Source organism: Mobula birostris, chromosome 5 (genome assembly GCF_030028105.1).
Source record: "Mobula birostris isolate sMobBir1 chromosome 5, sMobBir1.hap1, whole genome shotgun sequence".
NCBI lineage: Eukaryota > Metazoa > Chordata > Chondrichthyes > Myliobatiformes > Myliobatidae > Mobula > Mobula birostris.
The window spans coordinates 171,961,234-171,979,961 of record NC_092374.1 but is presented as its reverse complement, the minus strand read 5'-3'; the positions used below and the strand labels follow the sequence as shown (position 1 = coordinate 171,979,961).

At 42.4% G+C, this 18,728-nt stretch overlaps 1 protein-coding gene across 5 annotated transcripts in view; it reads left to right on the top strand.

Moving 5' to 3' along the window:
• Window positions 1-18,728, top strand: part of naa50 (N-alpha-acetyltransferase 50, NatE catalytic subunit) — a 42,460-nt gene extending 23,732 nt beyond the window's left edge. For 4 of the 5 annotated variants that reach the window (XM_072258869.1, XM_072258868.1, XM_072258871.1 and 1 more), the window contains 4 exons: window positions 5,725-5,844; window positions 9,005-9,071; window positions 16,257-16,416; window positions 18,068-18,153. In XM_072258869.1, coding sequence (XP_072114970.1) covers window positions 5,725-5,844; window positions 9,005-9,071; window positions 16,257-16,416; window positions 18,068-18,088 — 368 coding nt within the window. In that variant the 3' untranslated portion in view covers window positions 18,089-18,153. Of the gene's footprint in view, window positions 1-5,724; window positions 5,845-9,004; window positions 9,072-16,256; window positions 16,417-18,067 lie in introns of all 5 variants that reach the window. The other variant, XM_072258867.1, reaches the window with a different exon arrangement.

Here is an 18,728-nt window from a genome sequence, read left to right as displayed (position 1 = left end):
TGGTACAGCAAATATGATTAATCCTTTCATTTTCTTTCAGCGCCAGAAACAAAAATCAATTACATTGCTGTCATGCATTCAGCTGAAATTTGAAAGGATCCATTTTGTGGGCACTTGGCATTTAACCACTTTCATTTGCAGAAGTGAGTTTGCTGCCCAAGTTTCTACCACAAGTGGTAGACCTTTCAACTTCTGAATACTTGCAGTTATGTTACATGTATACCAGAGATGGAATCCAGATTACATTGTATAGGTTTAGCAAAGGCTCTGTTTCTGTAAGATATTTAACTTGTGTTTTCTTGAAGTCAGATTTGCTGCTTATCTTGTGAAGGTAAGTAAGTTTGTTGCAAAGAATAGCAAAAGTGAACCGTGAAAACTGGCTACTGTTGGAAACTGAAAGGCCGCATTTATTCCTTGGGGATCAGTGAAGGGATGGAAAGAGCCTTACTGAAACAGTTGCATGGTCCATTTGGATTGAGTCCCTTTTTTAATGCATCACTTTCGAAAGTAAAAGCTTAAGCATGGGCTGTAACCAGGCCACAAGCTTGTGTACACTTTGTGAGTCTGATATGTCAGTGGTAAAAGCATGGGGCTGATTCCACCAGTAATGGGATTGCAAGTATCTCGGCTTGACTAAAAGCAGTAACAGAAAGATAAGTACTATTAGTGTAATCCATTATAGCTTCTGGAACTTAGTACAAAAATATCTTTGAGACCTAAAAGGCTACATAAACTTACAGACACAAGAAAAATCTGTAGATGCTGGAAATCTAAAGCAACACACACAAGATACTGGAGGGTCTCAGCACAGCCAGGCAGCACCTAAGGAAAAGAGTAAACAGTTAATGTTTCGGGCCGCGACCCCTCATCAGGACTAGAAAAAAGATGAGAAGTCACAGCAATAAGGTGGGGGGAGGGGAGGAAGTAGTACAAGGTGGTAGGTGATAGGTGACACTGGGAGGGGGAGAGGTGAAATAAAGAGCTGGGAAGTTGATTGGTAAAAGAGATAAAGGGCTGGAGAAGGGGGAATCTGATAGAGGACAGAAGATCAAAGAAATGGAAGGGGACGAGCACCAGAGGGAGGTGGCGGACAGGTAAGGAGATGAGGTGAGAGAGGGAAACGGGAATGCTGAAGAGCGGGGGTGGGGTAGGGGGACATTTACCAGAAGTTCAAGAAATCAATGTTCATGCCATCAGTACCCAGACAGAATACAAGGATTTGCTCCTCCAACCTGAGTGTGGCCTCATCACAACAGTAGAAGAGGTCATGGATTGACATGTCTGAATAGGAATGGGAAGTATAATTGAAATGGGTGATCCTGCTCCCAGTCTACGTCAGATCTCACCAATATACAGGAAGCCGCACTGGGTACAGTAGATGACCCCAACATACTTCACAGGTGAAATATTGCTTCACCTGGAAGAACTATTTGGGGCCCTGAATAATTGTTCCACTTGTAAGGATAAGCATGAGGAGGGAGATGAGTGAAGAAGGATGAAAAGGCAAGGGACTCGCGAAGGGAGCGATCCTTGCTGTAAGTGGGGGGGGGGGAGAGGGAGGGAAAGATGTTCTTGGTGGTGGGATCCCATTGGAGATGGTGGGAATTATGCAGAGTTATGTGCTGGACGTGGAGGCTGGTGAGGCGGTAAATGAGGATGGGAGGAACCCTATTCCTGGTGTGGCAGGAGGATGGGGTGAGGGCAGATGTGCGTGAAATGGAAGAGGTGCAGGTGAGGGCAGCATTGATGGTGGAGGAAGGAAAGCTTTCTTTGAAGAAGGAGGATATCTCAATTATTGAATGAAAAGCCTCACCCTTGAGTGCAGATATGGCGGAGGAACTGAGAAAAGGGTGACATTTTTACAAGTGAGGATGGGAAGAGGTATAGTCCAGGTAGCTGTGGGAATTAATGGGATTATAAAAGATATCAGTAGATAAACTGTCTCCCGAGAGAGACAGATCGAAAAAGTGGAGGGAGGTGTTGGAAATGTACCAGGTAAATTTGAGGGCAGGGTGGAAGTTGTTGATGAAGTCGACAAGCTCAGCATGGGTGCAGGAAACAGCACCAATGCAGTCGTTGATGTAGCATAGGAAAAGTTGGGCAGTGTGATCATGTGTGGACGCATGGTTAAAACTTAAATAACTGGATGCCACTTTGCATCAACTCTTAGTTTACAAATCTAAAAAACTCAGCTTGTTTTTGTAGCTGTAGGTATAAGAACGCTAGTTCAATATTCTCTACAAATTGGGAACTTTTGAACATTTTGTTCTTGAGCAGTTTATTTTAAATGTTTAACTGATAGTGAAAAGAGATTCTGGTTTTCAGCCTTGTGTCTGTGAGGTACTTCTCCATGGCATATTAGCCTCAAATGTGAACATTGTGAGATCCCAAACCCAACTCATTTAATCTCTCTAGGTCAGGGGTTCTCAACCTGTGATCCACGAACTCGTTGCTTAATGACCTTGGTCTATGGCATAAAACGGATTGGAAACCCCTGCTCTAGTGGCTGATCTGGATGCTTCAGAAATGGGAGTTATGGTTATAGCTCCGATACCTGAATGGTTTGCCCACGTGCATCTTATGTGGTTTTAAGAGACGATTCTAGGCACGTGAAATAGAATATAGAAATCTACAGCACATTACAGGCTGTTTGGCCCACGATGTTGTGCTAGCCTTCTAACCTACTCTAGAAACTGCCTAGAATTTCCCTATCACATAGCCCTCTATTTTTCTAAGAGCCAATGCCCTATCTAAGTCTCTTAAAAGACCTGCTGGCAGTGCATTCCACACACCCACCACACTCTGTGGAAAAACTTACCTCTGACACCCCCACATTGCACCTTAAAGCTATGTCCCCTCTTTAGCCATTTCAGCCCTGGGGGAAAAAGCCTCTGGTTATCCACGTGGTCTTCATCTTATACACTTCTATCAGATTGTGATGAGGCCATATTCAGGTTGGAGGAACAACCCCCACCCTAAGTTCTGTCTGGGTAGCTGCCAACCCAATTTCTCGAACTTCTGTCATGGGCTCCCCTCACCTCCCCATCCCCCTTTATCCTCTCTCACCATATCTCCATCACCTCCCTCTGGTGCTCCTCCCTCCTTTTCTTTCTTCCATGACCTTCTGTCCTCTCCTATCAGATTCCCCCTTCTCCAGGCCTGTATCTCATTCACCAATCAACCTCCCGGCTCTTTACTTCATCATTCCCCCTCCTGATTTCACCTATCACCTTGTATTTCTCCCTTCCCTCTCCCCAGATGTTGCCATTCTAGACTTTTTCATGTAGAATTGTAGCTAGTGCACAACCTATACCAGCAGTTATTTCTACTTCCACCTTCTCATATCAATCACAACCTCATATTCCTCTTTCTCTTGTAGCTGTCCAACTTCCCTATGAACCTACTGTATCTGTGTCAGTTGCTTCAACGATAACTGGTAATGGGCTCCATATTCTCACTCTTTCTGCCACGATTTCTCCTGATTTCCAATTTTGCTCTTTACAGCTTAAGAAGAAGCATTTTTCAAGTAACTACCTAGTCAATACCTTTCATAATTTCAACTGCTTTTAGATTTTTCTTTTCAAGAGATAACTCTGCCTTTTCATCCTCTGTAATTTTTCCTCTTCTCTGCTTTTTATCAGAACAGTTTACTTCAATTTGCTCAAATGCTTCTGGGCTCCTCACTCTACAAACAGTTACAAAATCACAGTCTGTGTGAGCATTCTAATTGGGATGCAGAACAGACAATCCCTGTGTGACTTGAAAATGGTCTGTATTGCGATTTTTCTGAATCTGTGTCGTCTGTGCCTATGTGAAGTAGCATGAGCTGGATTTACATTTTTTTTTTGCAAATTTGTAAGGATAGATCCATTGTCTGTACAGCCATAATTCAGCAGTCACCTGTAATCGATAGAAACTCAATTGCATTGAAAGAAATGAGTAACTGCAAAACACTGTAAATCTGCGGAAAAGCCCTAAAGAGCGAGAACTTACAGGTTGAAGCTATACATTTCCATGCAGTGACTGCAAATAGATTCCTGTCCTGCTGTGTTCTGGAATTCTAACAGCAGGACCTTGAACACTTCAGCAGTATAAGTGAGTTTACGGATTACGAACTTTCTGTGGGGCAGCAGAAGCTTGTGGAATTATACAGTATTCCTGGTATGAAAAGTTCTTCATCTAAGTGCAAGATCCAAAAGGAGTTTTTATTGATTAAAGGAGGAAGGAAAGAAAACTTTGACAAACTTTGGAAACACCAAGAATGGAAAAGCCTGCAAAAAATGGACGATACAGCCCACTCAATCACAGAAAAAGCCATCCTCACCATTGAGCACATCTAAAAGGAGCACGACCACAAGAAAATAACATTGCATTATTAAGGATTCCCACCAACCAGGTTATGCTCTTTCTTCTTGCTGCTGCCATCGGGAAGGAGGTAGAGAGCCTTGGGTCCCACGCCATTAGGTTCAAGTTCAGTTATTACTCCCTGAACATTCAAGAATTTGAACCAAAGGGGATAACTTCACTCAACTTCACTTGCCCTATCATTGAAATGTTCTCACAAGCTATGGACTTGCTTTCAAGTCCTGTCATTGATACTTACTGCACAGTTTGTTGTCTTTAGCACACTGAGCGCCTAAGTTGGTGTGTTCTTTCATTGATTCTATTATGGTTATTCTGTTGTGGATTTACTGAATATGCCCACAAGAAAATGAATCTCAGGGTTGTATATGTGACATGTATGTACTTCAATAATCAATTTTACTTTGAACTGAATCCCTGCAAGAAAATAAATCTTAGGGTTGTATATGGTGACATACTGTACATACTTTGATAATAAATTTACTTGAACTTCAAGCTTTTTCCTATGGAAGTGGTTCCTCTTATAAACCGACCTGCTAGTAATAGTATCTATTTCTTCCATTTATGATTTGGAATAAAAATGTACAGGAAACTATTTGGCCCATTGTGTCTGTCTCAAATTGCGAAAGAGCTCCCCAATCAATCCCATTACATTCTCTTCTTTCCTTATAATGATGACATATGGCTCTTCGTATGTGTCCAATTGTCTTAAAATCCAGTGAACCCTGTTTCAGCTGTTTCAATACTGGACTCCCTGTGAAAGCATTCTTAATTTCCCCCATAAGTTCTTTTGCTAATCACTTTAGATCTATGTCCTCCGATTTCTAGCCCCTTGGCCAGTGGAAACTGTCCTTTTCATCTGTATCATCAAAATTCTTTTCTGTAGTAATTTGAATACTAATTTATTTGCACACTTTTCTCAACAACTTTCCTGATTTATCCTGCCTTAGCAGTGGACTTCACAGCATTTCTGGCTCTGATGTAGAGATGGACTCCTATGAGATTGAATAAAGAACATATTTTCTTGGAAAGAGATTTTACAAGATCTGGGGTTTTGAAGAGTGGTCCTACATACTAATTAAGATTTGGAATTCCCACTGACAGTCCTCATTACTTAATCCTTGGGAGAGATGCGAGGCAAAAACAATAGTCAAATGGATCAAACTAAGTGGGGAAAACTTGGAATTTATAAAAATTTGATATGTAATAAGAGGTAGTTAATCCTTGATACAGATTTTAGTCTCTGTAAAGTGGAACAGGTTTACAAAATTTGCTTTTGGGGTAATTTTTTAGGGATTTTGTGTATTTTTTATAGTGTGTGTGGAAATATTTTAAAAATTTGAATGGCACTTTGCCTTGCAGCATATTTCAATGACATTGCAGTGGGTGCAGTGTGTTGTCGAGTGGATCATTCGCAAAACCAGAAACGATTGTACATCATGACCTTGGGATGCCTGGCACCATACCGGAGACTAGGAATAGGTAAGCTGTTAGGGGGATATTGCACTAGTCCGAGTTCTCAGTTACTGACTAATATCACAGTGTGAAGACATGGTTAGTTTTCTTTCCTGGGTATGAGTTTGCAGTCCTTAAAGGTGCATTAAAAGCTGGAATTTACTTAAACAGTGATTGCAGATGCTGGAATTTGGAGCAGCAATCTGCTGGGGGATCTTGGGTGAGCAGCAACTGTGTTTGACTGGAAAGAATTATCGATGTTTTGGGATCAGGACTGGATTTTATTGTATGGGTGAGAGAATTAGAGGGGAAAGAATTAGGTTATTTATATAGAGTTCACATTCAGGGCAACGGTGATTCAATTGGCAGAAAAACTTTTGGAGCCAAAAGATCTCCCCTTTGTGCTCCAATGTTCCTTTAAATTTGCTTGCTGAAGAATAATATTTATCAAATGTACTTGAGTTCTTTTAACTCTAGAATGTACTCACCCTATTGTCAGTAGAGATTGAACTTTCTAATTTTACTATTGTGAACTAAAAAATTAATCTTGAAGTGAAATGCATTTTGGATTGGAGCTGTTTTAAAACCGTATTGGGGCCATTTGTGCTGCTTTGGAATTGAACTGACTTCAAGTATTGCTTTAAAACTATATTTAAATTGGTTTATTGTTACATTTATCGATGTACAATGAAAAATGCCATCCATATAAATAATTCTTTCCAACAGTTATTGAGTTAGTATAAAGGCTTTTTTATATTTCTGCATCAAATTGACGATGTAGGTACGGTGTCGCCGCAAACCCAATGCAGAGGCTACGCGGATCCCTATGCCGTAGCCTGACGCACACCTCTCCCAAAATGTAACTACGCATCGTGGCAACGCAGACCGCAACAACTGTGATTGGTCCGCTCGGTAGCACCATATTTCCTCCTACGCTGCAATAGCTTCCCGTTGGGCGACTGAAGGGCAGGGAAGGAACTCTGGCTGCAATGCTTTCCATAAAGCTTTATAGACCTCTGAAATTATGGAGGACGCATTTTGCTTTTACAACAAAAGATGCTCGCTTAAAAATTGTTTACCCTGAGAAAGACTGCTATGACCATGAAGCCTTGCATGGGCAGGTGTGTGCGCATGTGCGACGTGCTCGAATTGCCGAGCGACGCAGACACACCAACGCACAAGTATAAATGCTCACAACACGCGTAGGCCACTTGCGTAGGTTACGGTGTCCATTTGACACAGAAGTATAAATCAGCCTTAAGGGAGAACAATAACATTGCAGAATATGGTGTTATATTTATAGAGAAGGTGCAGTGCAGGTGCACAACAAGGTGCAAAGGCCCATAAGGTAGATTGCAAGGTTATGATCCCACCTTGTTGTACTAGGGAACCATTCAATTGTCTTGTAACAGTGGAATACAGGCTATCCTTGAGCCTGGTGGAGGTGCTTTTATGTTTTTGTATTGTCTGCCCACGGGGGTGGGGGGGTGAAGAGAGAATGTATAGGGTGGTTGAGGTCTTTGATTATGTTGGCTGCTCTACCAAGGTAGACAGATTCCATGGAGAGGAGGAAGTTTTACATATCTTGCTAACACTAACAAGGTGCTTATGACGCTGTTTCACATTGAATGACGAAATCTTAAATTGTGCTAATGATAACCTGGCAAACTGCTTTGTCATGGCATTTTAAATTTCTGGTTACAGCTTCTAATAAGAGAAAAACATAGTCTGCTTGATATTAACAACTGGTATATTTCCAACTTTAAGTTGTTTTGCTGAATTAGAAAAACAGAAACATAGAAAATAGGTGCAGGAGTAGGCCATTCAGCCCTTCGAGCCTGCACCGCCATTCAGTATGATCATGGCTGATCATCCAACTCAGAACCCTGTACCTGCTTTCTCTCCATACCCCCGATCCCTTTAGCCACAAGGACTATATCTAACCCCCTCTTAATATAGCCAATGAACTGGCCTCAACTGTTTCCTGTGGCAGAGAATTCCACAGATTCAGCACTCTCTGTGTGAAGAAGTTTTTCCTCATCTCGGTCCTAAAAGGCTTCCCTTTTATCCTCAAACTGTGACCCCTCATTCTGGACTTTCCCAACATTGGGAACAATCTTCCTGCTTCTAGCCTGTCCAATCCCTTTAGAATTTTATACATTTCAATAAGATCCCCCCTCAATCTTCTAAATTCCAGAGAGTATAAGCCTAGTCGATCCAGTCTTTCATCATATGAAAGTCCTGCCATCCCAGGAATCAATCTGGTGAACCTTCTTTGTACTCCCACTATGGCAAGAATGTCTTTCCTCAGATTAGGGGACCAAAACTGCACACAATACTCCAGGTGTGGTTTCACCAAGGCCTTGTACAACTGCAGTAGTACCTCCCTGCTCCTGTACTCGAATCCTCTTGCTATGAATGCCAGCATACCATTCGCCTTTTTCACTGCCTGCTGTACCTGCATGCCCACTTTCAATGACTGGTGTACAATGACACCCAGGTCTCGTTGCACCTCCCCTTTTCCTAATCGGCCACCATTCAGATAATAATCTGTTTTCCTGTTCTTGCCACCAAAGTGGATAACGTCACATTTATCCACATTAAATTGCATCTGCCATGAATTTGCCCACTCACCTAACCTATCCAAGTCACCCTGCATCCTCTTAGCATCCTCCTCACAGCTAACACTGCCACCCAGCTTCGTGTCATCCGCAAACTTGGAGATGCTGCATTTAATTCCCTCGTCTAAGTCATTAATATATATTGTAAACAACTGGGGTCCCAGCACTGAGCATTGCGGTACCCCACTAGTCACTGCCATAAATATTACCTTGTGTATTAGAAGGTGAGGAGCGCCCAGAGGTTCCCAGTCTTCACAGTTCACTCTTATAGCTGCAAAGATACAATTTCAATGGAGTGTAGACTAGCTTGAATGGCAGGTGTTACTCATTATGTAACAAATGAAATGTTTTTGTGACGTTTGACACCATAGCAGTTAGACAATCAGCATCTTTATGCCCATTAGCTTTTACCCGGAATGCACCAAGTGCAGAAGTTCAATCTCCTATGGTACTCCACCAGTATTCCCTACACTTGGTTCTGGAAGGTAACCTGTTGGGTTACTGGCTGCTTATGATTCCAAAACATGTGAGCTATGCTTCACATAACTTCCTTTTCTTTTATTTAGGAACCAAAATGCTGAATCATGTGTTAAACATCTGTGAAAAGGATGGGACCTTTGACAATATTTATCTGTGAGTATCTTCTGTATTCTTTAAGCCCAGTTCATTTCCAGCATGCGTTAAGTTCACTTAAGATTAGATGAGGGTATTAACAATTCAGAAAGTATTGCTATTGCAGACTCAGAATATGTCAATTTAGTGGCTGCTAGCATTAAGAAATACTTGTTGCATTCTTCCATTATGAAATTTGAGAGTCAAGGTTTTTATATTTATAATATTTATGGTGTTTGTGCTTTGCTTTAATAAAGTTAAAATGTAATTTTATTTTCTGGCACAAAGTTTGGAACTTTGCAGGATATCTTGGTTTTAGTAGATCAGTTATAGAGCAAATGATCAATTATGGGAAAGTTGTGCAATTACAAAGACTGGCTTTATTTGTCACAGTGAAATGCGTCGTTTGCATCAACAACCGACACCGTGAACAGCCCTAAAGTGCCACCATTTTTCTGGCACCAGCATATCGTGCCGACAGCTTGCTAACTCCTTACTAATCGGCATGTCTTTGAAACATGGGAGAAAATAGTAGCACCATGCGGTCATGCAGAGAATGTACCAACTCCTTACTGACGATGGTAGGAATTGAACCCGATCACTGGTGCTATAAACTGTTACACAAGTCATTATACTACCACGCCACCCTGAGTAGTGTATGGGTATTTGTATTGTTCATATAGCCAAAAGCAGTCTCGTGGATTGTAGCAATGTACCAGTCCAAAGGAGCTAACTGAGTTAGGAATGTTGGCCTGTGAGAAGATACAGAAATTGGTTCTCCTAGACAATTATTCTCCTAGATAATTTGGAGAATTACACACAAACTGCTGGAGGAACTCAGCAAGTCAGGCAGCATCTATGGAGGAGAATGAACAGTCAACACTTGGGACTGAGACCCTTCATCAGGTATGGCAAGGAAAGGGGTAGAAGCTAGAGTAAGCAGAGAGGGAGGAGTACAAGCTGGCTGGTGATAGGTGACACCAGCTGGGGGTAGGTAAGTGGGGGGAAGGGTGATGAAGTTAAAATCTGGGGAGGAGATGCAGTGGCATGCAAAAGTTTGGGTAGCCCGGTCAAAATTTCTGTTACTGTGAATAGTTAAGTGAGTAGAAGATGAACTGATCTCCAAAAGTCATAAGGTTAAAGATGAAACATTCTTTTCAACATTTTAAGCAAGAGTAGTGTATTATTTTTCTTTTGTACAATTTTAGAGTGAAATAAAGGAAAGGAGCACTATGCAAAAGTTTGGGCACCCCAAGAGATTTGAGCTGTCAGATAACTTTTACCAAGGTCTCGGACCTTAATTAGCTTGTTAGGGCTATGGCTTGTTCACAGTCATCGTTAGGAAAGGCCAGGTGATGCAAATTTCAAAGCTTTATAGATACCCTGACTCCTCAAACCTTGTCCCAACAATCAGCAGCCGTGGGCTCCTCTGAGCAGCTGCCTAGCATTTTGAAAATTAAAATAAGTGATGCCCACAAAGCAGGAGAAGGCTATAAGAAGATAGTGAAGCGTTTTCAGGTAACCATTTCCTCAGTTCGTAACTTAATTAAGAAGTGGCAGTTAACAGGAACGGTGGAGGTCAAGTTGAGGTCTAGAAGACCAAGAAAACTTTCCGAGAGAACTGTTGGTAGGATTGCTAGAAAAGCAAATCAAAACCCCTGTTTGACTGCAAATAAAAAGATTTAGCAGACTCTGGAGTGGTGGTGCACTGTTCTACTGTGCAGTGACACCTGCACAAATATGACCTTCATGGAAGAGTCATCAGAAGAAAACCTTTTCTGAATCCTCACCACAAAATTCAGCATCAGAAGTTTGCAAGGGAACATCTAAACAAGCCTGATGCATTTTGGAAACAAGTCCTGTGGACTGATGAAGTTAAAATAGAACTTTCTGCCTGCAATGAGCAAAGGTATGTTTGGAGAAAAAAGGGTGCAGAATTTCATGAAAAGAACACCTCTCCAACTGTTAAGCATGGGGGCTTGTGTTGTAGCCAGTGGCATGGGGAACATTTCACTGGTAGAGGGAAGAATGAATTCAATTAAATACCAGCAAATTTTGGAAGCAAACATCACACCGTCTGTTTAAAAAAAAAAGCTGAAGATGAAAAGAGGATGGCTTCTACAACAGGATAATGATCCTAAACACACCTGGAAATCCACAGTGGACTACCGCAAGAGGCGCAAGCTGAAGGTTTTGCCATGGCCCTTTCAGTCCCCCGACCAAAACATCATGGAAAATCTGTGGATAAACCTCAAAAGAGCAATGCATGCAAGACGGCCCAAGAATCTCACAGAACTAGTAGCCTTTTGCAAGGAAGAATGGGCAAAAATCCCCCAACTAAGAATTGAAAGACTCTTAGCTGGCTACAGAATGCGTTTACAAGCTGTGATACTTGCCAAAGAGGGTGTTATTAAGTACTGATCATGCAGGGTGCGCAAACTTTTGCTTCGGGCCCTTTTCCTTTCTTGTTATTTTGAAACCGTAAAAGATGGAAATAGAGAAATCTTGCTTAAAATATTAAAGAAATGTGTCATCTTTAACTTTATGCCTTTTGGAAATCAGGTCATCTTTTACTCGCTTAGCTGTTCACAGTAACAGAAATTTTGACCAGGGGTGCCCAAACTTTTGCATGCCACTGTAGGTGAAGAGATAAAGGGTGAAGCAGAAGGAATCTAATGGAAGAGGACAGTGGACCGTGGAAAAAAAGCGACAGAGGACAGGAGCCAGAGGGAGGTGGTGAGCAGCTGAGAAGAGAAGGTATGAGGGGGTAACCAGAATAGGGAATGGAAAGAGAAAGGGGGGGGGGGGAGAAATTTCTGAAATGTTGGAGAAATCAATGTTCAATTACGTGACCGTCTGGGTGGCACCTTAGCATGGGCCTTGAGGTGCATTCCCAGAACTAGGCTCTGAAAATGGGACATTCCAAGCTCTGCTATGGAAAGAGATGACTGGGTAGGTACCGGAAAAGATCCTAGAATGTAGTAAAGTTGTCAAGTGTGATATCCCCACTGATTCTTGGAATTCCCTGGTCCATTTACCCCTCAGAGTAGACAAGGAACATCCTGAGGCTGTGCCGCAATGGAAATGGAAAGAGTCCTTACACATCTGGAGAAAAAGGAAGCTTATGTGAGAATGCTGTTCTTGGACTACAGTTCAGCATTCAACACCATAATTCCCTCCAGACTTGACAAGAAGCTCAGAGACCTCAGCCTTCACCCTTCCTGTCAGATTGCTGGCGGGATGTTAAGAGTAGGCTCCCTCACCTCTGCCCCTCTGACCCTCAACACGGGTACCCCACGGCTGTGTCCTAAGCCCCCTTCTTTACTCTCTGAATACCCATGATTGTGTCGCTACCCACAGCTCCAATCTGCTAATTAAATTTGCTGATGATGCTACATCGGTTGGCCTTATCTCAAATAATAATGAGACAGCTTACAGAGAAGAAGTCATCACTCTGATAACAATGGTGTCAAGAAAACAACTTCTCCCTCAATGTCACAAAAACAGTGGAGCTGGTTGTGGACTACAGGAGAAATGGAGACAGGCTATTGACATCATTGGATCTAGGGTTGAGAGGGTAAACAGCTTTAAGTTTCTGGACATTCACATCATAGAGGATCTCGTGTGGTCTGTACGTATCAGCTGTGTGGTGGAAAAGGCACAACAGTGCCTCTTTCACCTCAGACCGTTGAAGAATTTTCGTATGGGCCCCCAAACCCAAAGATCTTTCTACAATTGAGAGCATCTTGACTGGCTGCATCACTGCCTGGTATGGGAACTGTACTTCCCTCAATCGCAGGATTCTGCAGAGAGTGGTGCAGACGTCTGTAAATGTGAACTTCCCACTATTCAGGACATGTACAGAGATGGATGTGTACAAAATGCCCGAAGGATCACTCGGGACCTGAGTCATCCCAACCATAAACTGTTCCAGCTGCTACCATCCGGGAAACTGTATTGTAGCATAAAAGCCAGGACCAACAGACCCCGGGACAGCTTCTTCCACCAGGCCATCAGACTGATTAATTCACGCTGATACAATTGTATTTCTATGCTATATTGACTGTCTTGTACATACTATTACAAATTATTATAAATTAGATGGAGATGTAATGTAATTATTATCTGAATGGTGGCCAATTAGGAAAAGGGGAGGTGCAACGAGACCTGGGTGTCATTATACACCAGTCATTGAAAGTGGGCATGCAGGTACAGCAGGCGGTGAAAAAGGCGAATGGTATGCTGGCATTTATAGCAAGAGGATTCGAGTACAGGAGCAGGGAGGTACTACTGCAGTTGTACAAGGCCTTGGTGAGACCACACCTGGAGTATTGTGTGCAGTTTTGGTCCCCTATTCTGAGGAATGATATCCTTGCCATAGAGGGAGTACAAAGAAGGTTCACCAGATTGATTCCTGAGATGGCAGGACTTTCATATGATGAAATCTGGATGAACTAGGCTTATACTCGTTAGAATTTAGAAGATTGAGGGGGGATCTGATTGAAACGTATAAAATCCTAAAGGGATTGGACAGGCTAGATGCAGGAAGATTGTTCCTGATGTTGGGGAAGTCCAGAATGAGGGGTCACAGTTTGAGGATAAAAGGGAAGCCTTTTAGGACCGAGATGAGGAAGAACTTCTTCACACACAGAGTGGTGAATCTGTGGAATTCTCTGCCACAGGAAACAGTTGAGGCCAGTTCATTGGCTATATTTAAGAGGGAGTTAGACATGGCCCTTGTGGCTAAAGGGACCAGGGGGTATGGAGGGAAGGCTGGTACAGGGTTCTGAGTTGGATGATCAGCCATGATCATACTGAATGGCGTTGCAGGCTCAAAGAGCCGAATGGCCTACTGCTGCACCTATTTTCTATGTTTCTATGTAAAGATTTTTATTCATGTATATGAAGGATGTAAGAAATAAGGTTAATTCAATTTAATTCAATACCGTCTTTATGCACCTATTTGCTTGCATCACTTACTTGCCCATCTGTGTAAGAGCCTTTATTTCACATATAGGTCTTGTTAAATTGGGTTTCATGTCATATGGTCAAGTACGGTGAGGTGTGGGAACGAAGGAAAACCTGCTTGCAGTAGCGTCACAAGCAGTTAGATTCAGACAACACACAGAACAAATGCACATAAATTTGATAACACAGTGAAGAGATAAAATCTATTCAAAGCCAGACATTAGTATAAAAAATAACATACCAGCAATCAGAGGTAAGACCATGACGGTGCGAGAGGTGGTCCATAGAGTTCCATTGTTGAGATAGGATTAGGGACATGTGGGTTAGCTGTAGGAATGCATCTGTTTCTGAACTTGTTGGCGTGGGACTTCAGGCTGCTGTAACCTCCTGTCTGACGGTAGCAGCAGAAAGATGGCATGGCCTGGATGACAGAAATTGCTGATGGGTGATGCTGCTGTCTTGAGCTATGTGCCAAGAGCTGTGAATAATGGGCTGGAAAGTTGATTGGCAAGGATCTGAAAGACCAAATGGCTACCAACTGTCCTGTATCATCCCAACGTTTTGGCCCGGTGAAAGGGGGTGTGGTTGCTTTGATTTTGACTTGGGAGGGGTGGGGGGGTGGGAGAGAGAAACTTTTTGAATTGCCTGACCATGCATCAGGCAGATATAGTGCATCCACTTCTGCAACACTCGGGATGGAGGGGAAGCAAAGCAATGAGGGCTTTTAACTGGGAAGTGGCTGGGGTGGTATTTTGGAGAGCTTGTTACTATTGGAGCTTTCATTTCTATAAACAAGGGCACAATCTCTTCCTCAAGTTTGATTCTATGGCTTGCGGCCACACTGCAGTTGGAGGTGTCAATTAAGTGTGCTGTGGGAATCCCCTAACACTTAACATGATCTGAGGCAACTTGTAGTAAGCCCTGCAAGATCTTTATATCCTGATCCAAAATGAAAAAGTGACCTCTGAGCAGCAACGTACTGATGTATTCACGCCTGACCAGTTTAATTTAGATTGGAAACAAGAAAATCTGCAGAGGATAGAAATCCAAGCAACACACGTAAATGCTGGGGGAACTCAGCGGTCCAGGCAGCATCTATGGAAAAGAGTATAGTCGATGTTTTGGGCTGAGACCCTTCAGCAAGAGGGTCTTGGTCTTAAATGTCGACTGTACTCTTTTCCATAGGTGCTTCCTAGCTTATTGAGTTCCTCCAGCATTTTGTGTGTGTTGCTTAATATAGATTTGCATTAAAGCTCACACTGATGTGTTAATGGAGTCAAAGCCAAGTGAGATTTTCTTTGGGAAATAGTGCCTCATTTCACTCTGTTATCTAGATTACACTATAAGTATATTTTACCCCAGTGCCACAGTTGAGTGTTTTTCAGGGCTAGTGTATTAATCAAAACTGAGCTCCCACAGGCAGTCAGACTGCTAAATAGCTGCTCTACCTGACTCTGCTTTGGACACTTTTAACATGCACTGGACACTTATAACTTGATTTTAACTGCCATGTGGCTGTTGTGTTTTACTATTTATTGTTATGTTTATTATTTAGTGTTGCGTTTGTTATGTTATGATTGCACTGCTCCTGAGAAATGCTGTCTCATTCTGCCCTGCAGAGCTGATGTACGGTTAGAATGACAATAAAGTTTTTTGAATCTTGAATCAACCTTTTCATTTCTATCATAAGAAGCTTCATACTATTAAATTGGTTTCTTTCATCACTCTTTCATTTATAAGATTCTTCAAATTTCTTTTTCAGCCCACCTTTGGTGGAGTGAAGACTATGAAATAATGGTCTGGGTAGAGGTAAAAACCCAACTGGTCCCCATGTTCATGGGGGAAAAAAGTGCCATCTCTATCAGATCAGGCCAATCCCAATCTTTCATTGACATCTCTTGCCATTGCTTTCTGAAGTGACCCATTAAAGGCATGCAGAAGGCTCAGCAGAACTTGGGGCAACTGTGGATTGGCAGAATGGGCATAAAACCAGAGTTGCCCACAGTGCATGCACCTTCCTTTTAAATTAAGAGATTCATGATGACAAAGCTACCAAAGTGCTTAACAGCAAATGAAGTGCTGTTTTTTTGAGATTCATGCCAATAACTTTTATATCCGTGAAACATGTTAACCTGCAATTTTGAAGCTACTGTATATCTCTTCCTGTGAATACTGCCTGATCTTCTGAGTATTTTCAACCCTTTTTTTTTTGGTTTTTGAAGTACTTTTCAATTACAGTTACAGAAGGAAAGGTAGCAGTCAATTAGTGGCATACAAAAATTGCTGGAGAACTCAGCAGGTCAGGTGGAATCCATGGAAATTCATAAGGAGTCAACGTTTTGGGCTGAGACCCTTCTTCAGGACTGTAAAGGGAAGAGGAAGATGCCAGAATAAAAAGGTGGGAGGGAGGGGAAGGGAGGGTGGCTAGAAGGTGATGGGTGAAGCCAGGTGGGTTGGAAAGGTAAAGGGCTAAAGAACAAGGATAGGTACAAGGGGAGTGTCAGAGGTAAGTTTTTCACACACAGTGGTGGGTGCGTGGAATGCACTGCCAGTGATGGTAGTAGAGGCGAATACAATAGGGTCTTTTAAGAGACTTTTAGATAGGTACATGGAGCTTAGAAAGATAGCTATGCAGTAGGGAAATTCTGGGCAGTTTCTAGAGTAGGTTACATGGTCGGAACAACATTGTGGTCCGAAGGGCCTGTAATGTGCTGTAGGTTTCTATGCTCTTTGTTTCATGAGAGGAAAGTGGACCATAGGAGAAAGGAAAGGAGGAGGGGACCCAGGGAAGGTGATAGGCAGGTGAGAAAAGTTAAGAGGCCAGAGTGGGGAATAGAAGAAGGGGGGAGGGGGAGGATTTATTTTATTATTGGAAGGAGAAATTGATGTTCATACCATCAAGTTGAAGGTTACCTAGATGGAATATAAGGTGTTGCTCCTCCACCCTGAAGGTGGCCTCATCTTGGCAAAAGAGACCATGGACCGACATGTCGGAATGGGAATTAAAATGTTTGTCCACCAGGAAGTTACGCTCTTGGCAGATGGAGAAGAGATGCTTGACCAAGCGGTTCCCAATTTACTATGCGTCTAACCAATGTAGAGAAGACCATATGGGAGCACCAGTCTCAATAGATGACCCCAGCGGATTTGCAGGTGAAAAGTTATTTCACCTGAAAAGACTGTTTGGTGCCCTGAATGGAGGTGGGGCAGGAGGTGAACGGGCAAGTGAGCACTTAGGCCACCTGCAAGGATAAGTGCCGGGAAGGAGATTAGTGGGGAGGGGTGAATGGAAAAGAAAATTACAGAAGGCGAGATCCCTGTGAAAAGTGGAGAATGGGGGGGTGGGGGTGGCAAAGATATGTCTGGTTGGATCCCTTTGGAGGTGTTGAAAAATGTGGAGAATGATGTGTTGGAGACTCAGGGTGGTAGATATGGACAAGAGGAGCTCTGTCACTGTAAAGGCAGCAGGAAGATGGGGTTAGCATAGATGTACGGGAAATAGAGGAGATGCGGGTGAGAGCAGCATCAATAGTGGAGGTAGGGAAACCCTGTTCTTTGAAGGAGGAGGTCTCTGATGTCCTGGAAAGGGAAGCCACATCCTGGGAACAGGTGCAGTGGAGTCGAAAGAACTGAGAACAGGCAATAGTGTTTTTACAGGAGATGGGGTGGGAAGGAGGTATCGTCAAGAGATATTATTAGTGGCTCGCTGTGCTCAAATAGTTTTGAAATAAACATTTGAGGCTTTGAGGAATAAATGTTGCTTTTGGATGTGGAGCAGAATACTCTTGTTCAGATCTGTCTATTTGAGAGGGCAGGTGAGGCCTCCTACAGTGTTGCGAGAGTACTGCACTGATAGAGCTCTGTGTCTAAGTTTCTTTAGTGGAACTTGATTTAACAATCTTTTGACCGAGAGGGCTATTAATTGAGTCACATGATACTAGTGCTGGTGAGTTAGGTATCTTGATGTGGAGTTAATGATTCATCTTTTGACTGAAATGTATTTATTTCTAAAAGCAATATGAGCATTAATGCTGTGTTTACCTTTCCAGGCACGTTCAGATCAGCAATGAATCAGCAATTGAATTCTACAGAAAATTCGGCTTTGGAATAATAGAAACTAAAAAGAACTACTACAAGAGGATAGAGCCAGCTGATGCACATGTTTTGCAGAAAACCCTCAAATACATCGCTCCATTGCAGAGTGTGGAATGTCAGAAATGAAATTGTGGCTGATCTTGCACGTTAGTTGCCAAAAAAAAAGTCTGTACAGACGGTTGGAGGGTGAGCGTCAAGAGGAGCCATTTCTCTACAGCGCTTTGTGGCAATAGGCTTACCACATTAACCAGAAACCACTCAAAATTATTCCCGCATAAAGCATCCTGTATCTTCACCAGTTAGAATTAATGTATCTGAGACAAGCAACCCATCCGCCAGGACTGTAATCAAAGCATGGGGTTTGGTCGTGTTATTATTACTTTACCAGGTCCTAGGTGGGACAGTTTTTGTTTTCCAATTCAAGCGTGCAAACAAGTGATCTGATTTTGTATTTAAAAACAAAGACCTGTTCATGCATAGTTAATTTTTCCATAAAAGTTTAATTGGTACTTTCAAGAACTAATTGTCCTACAAACTTATTTGTGCCTATTGGAGTGATATCTCCCACTTTTCATTTTGTGGAATAAATATTTCAATTTTAAAGATGAGACTGGA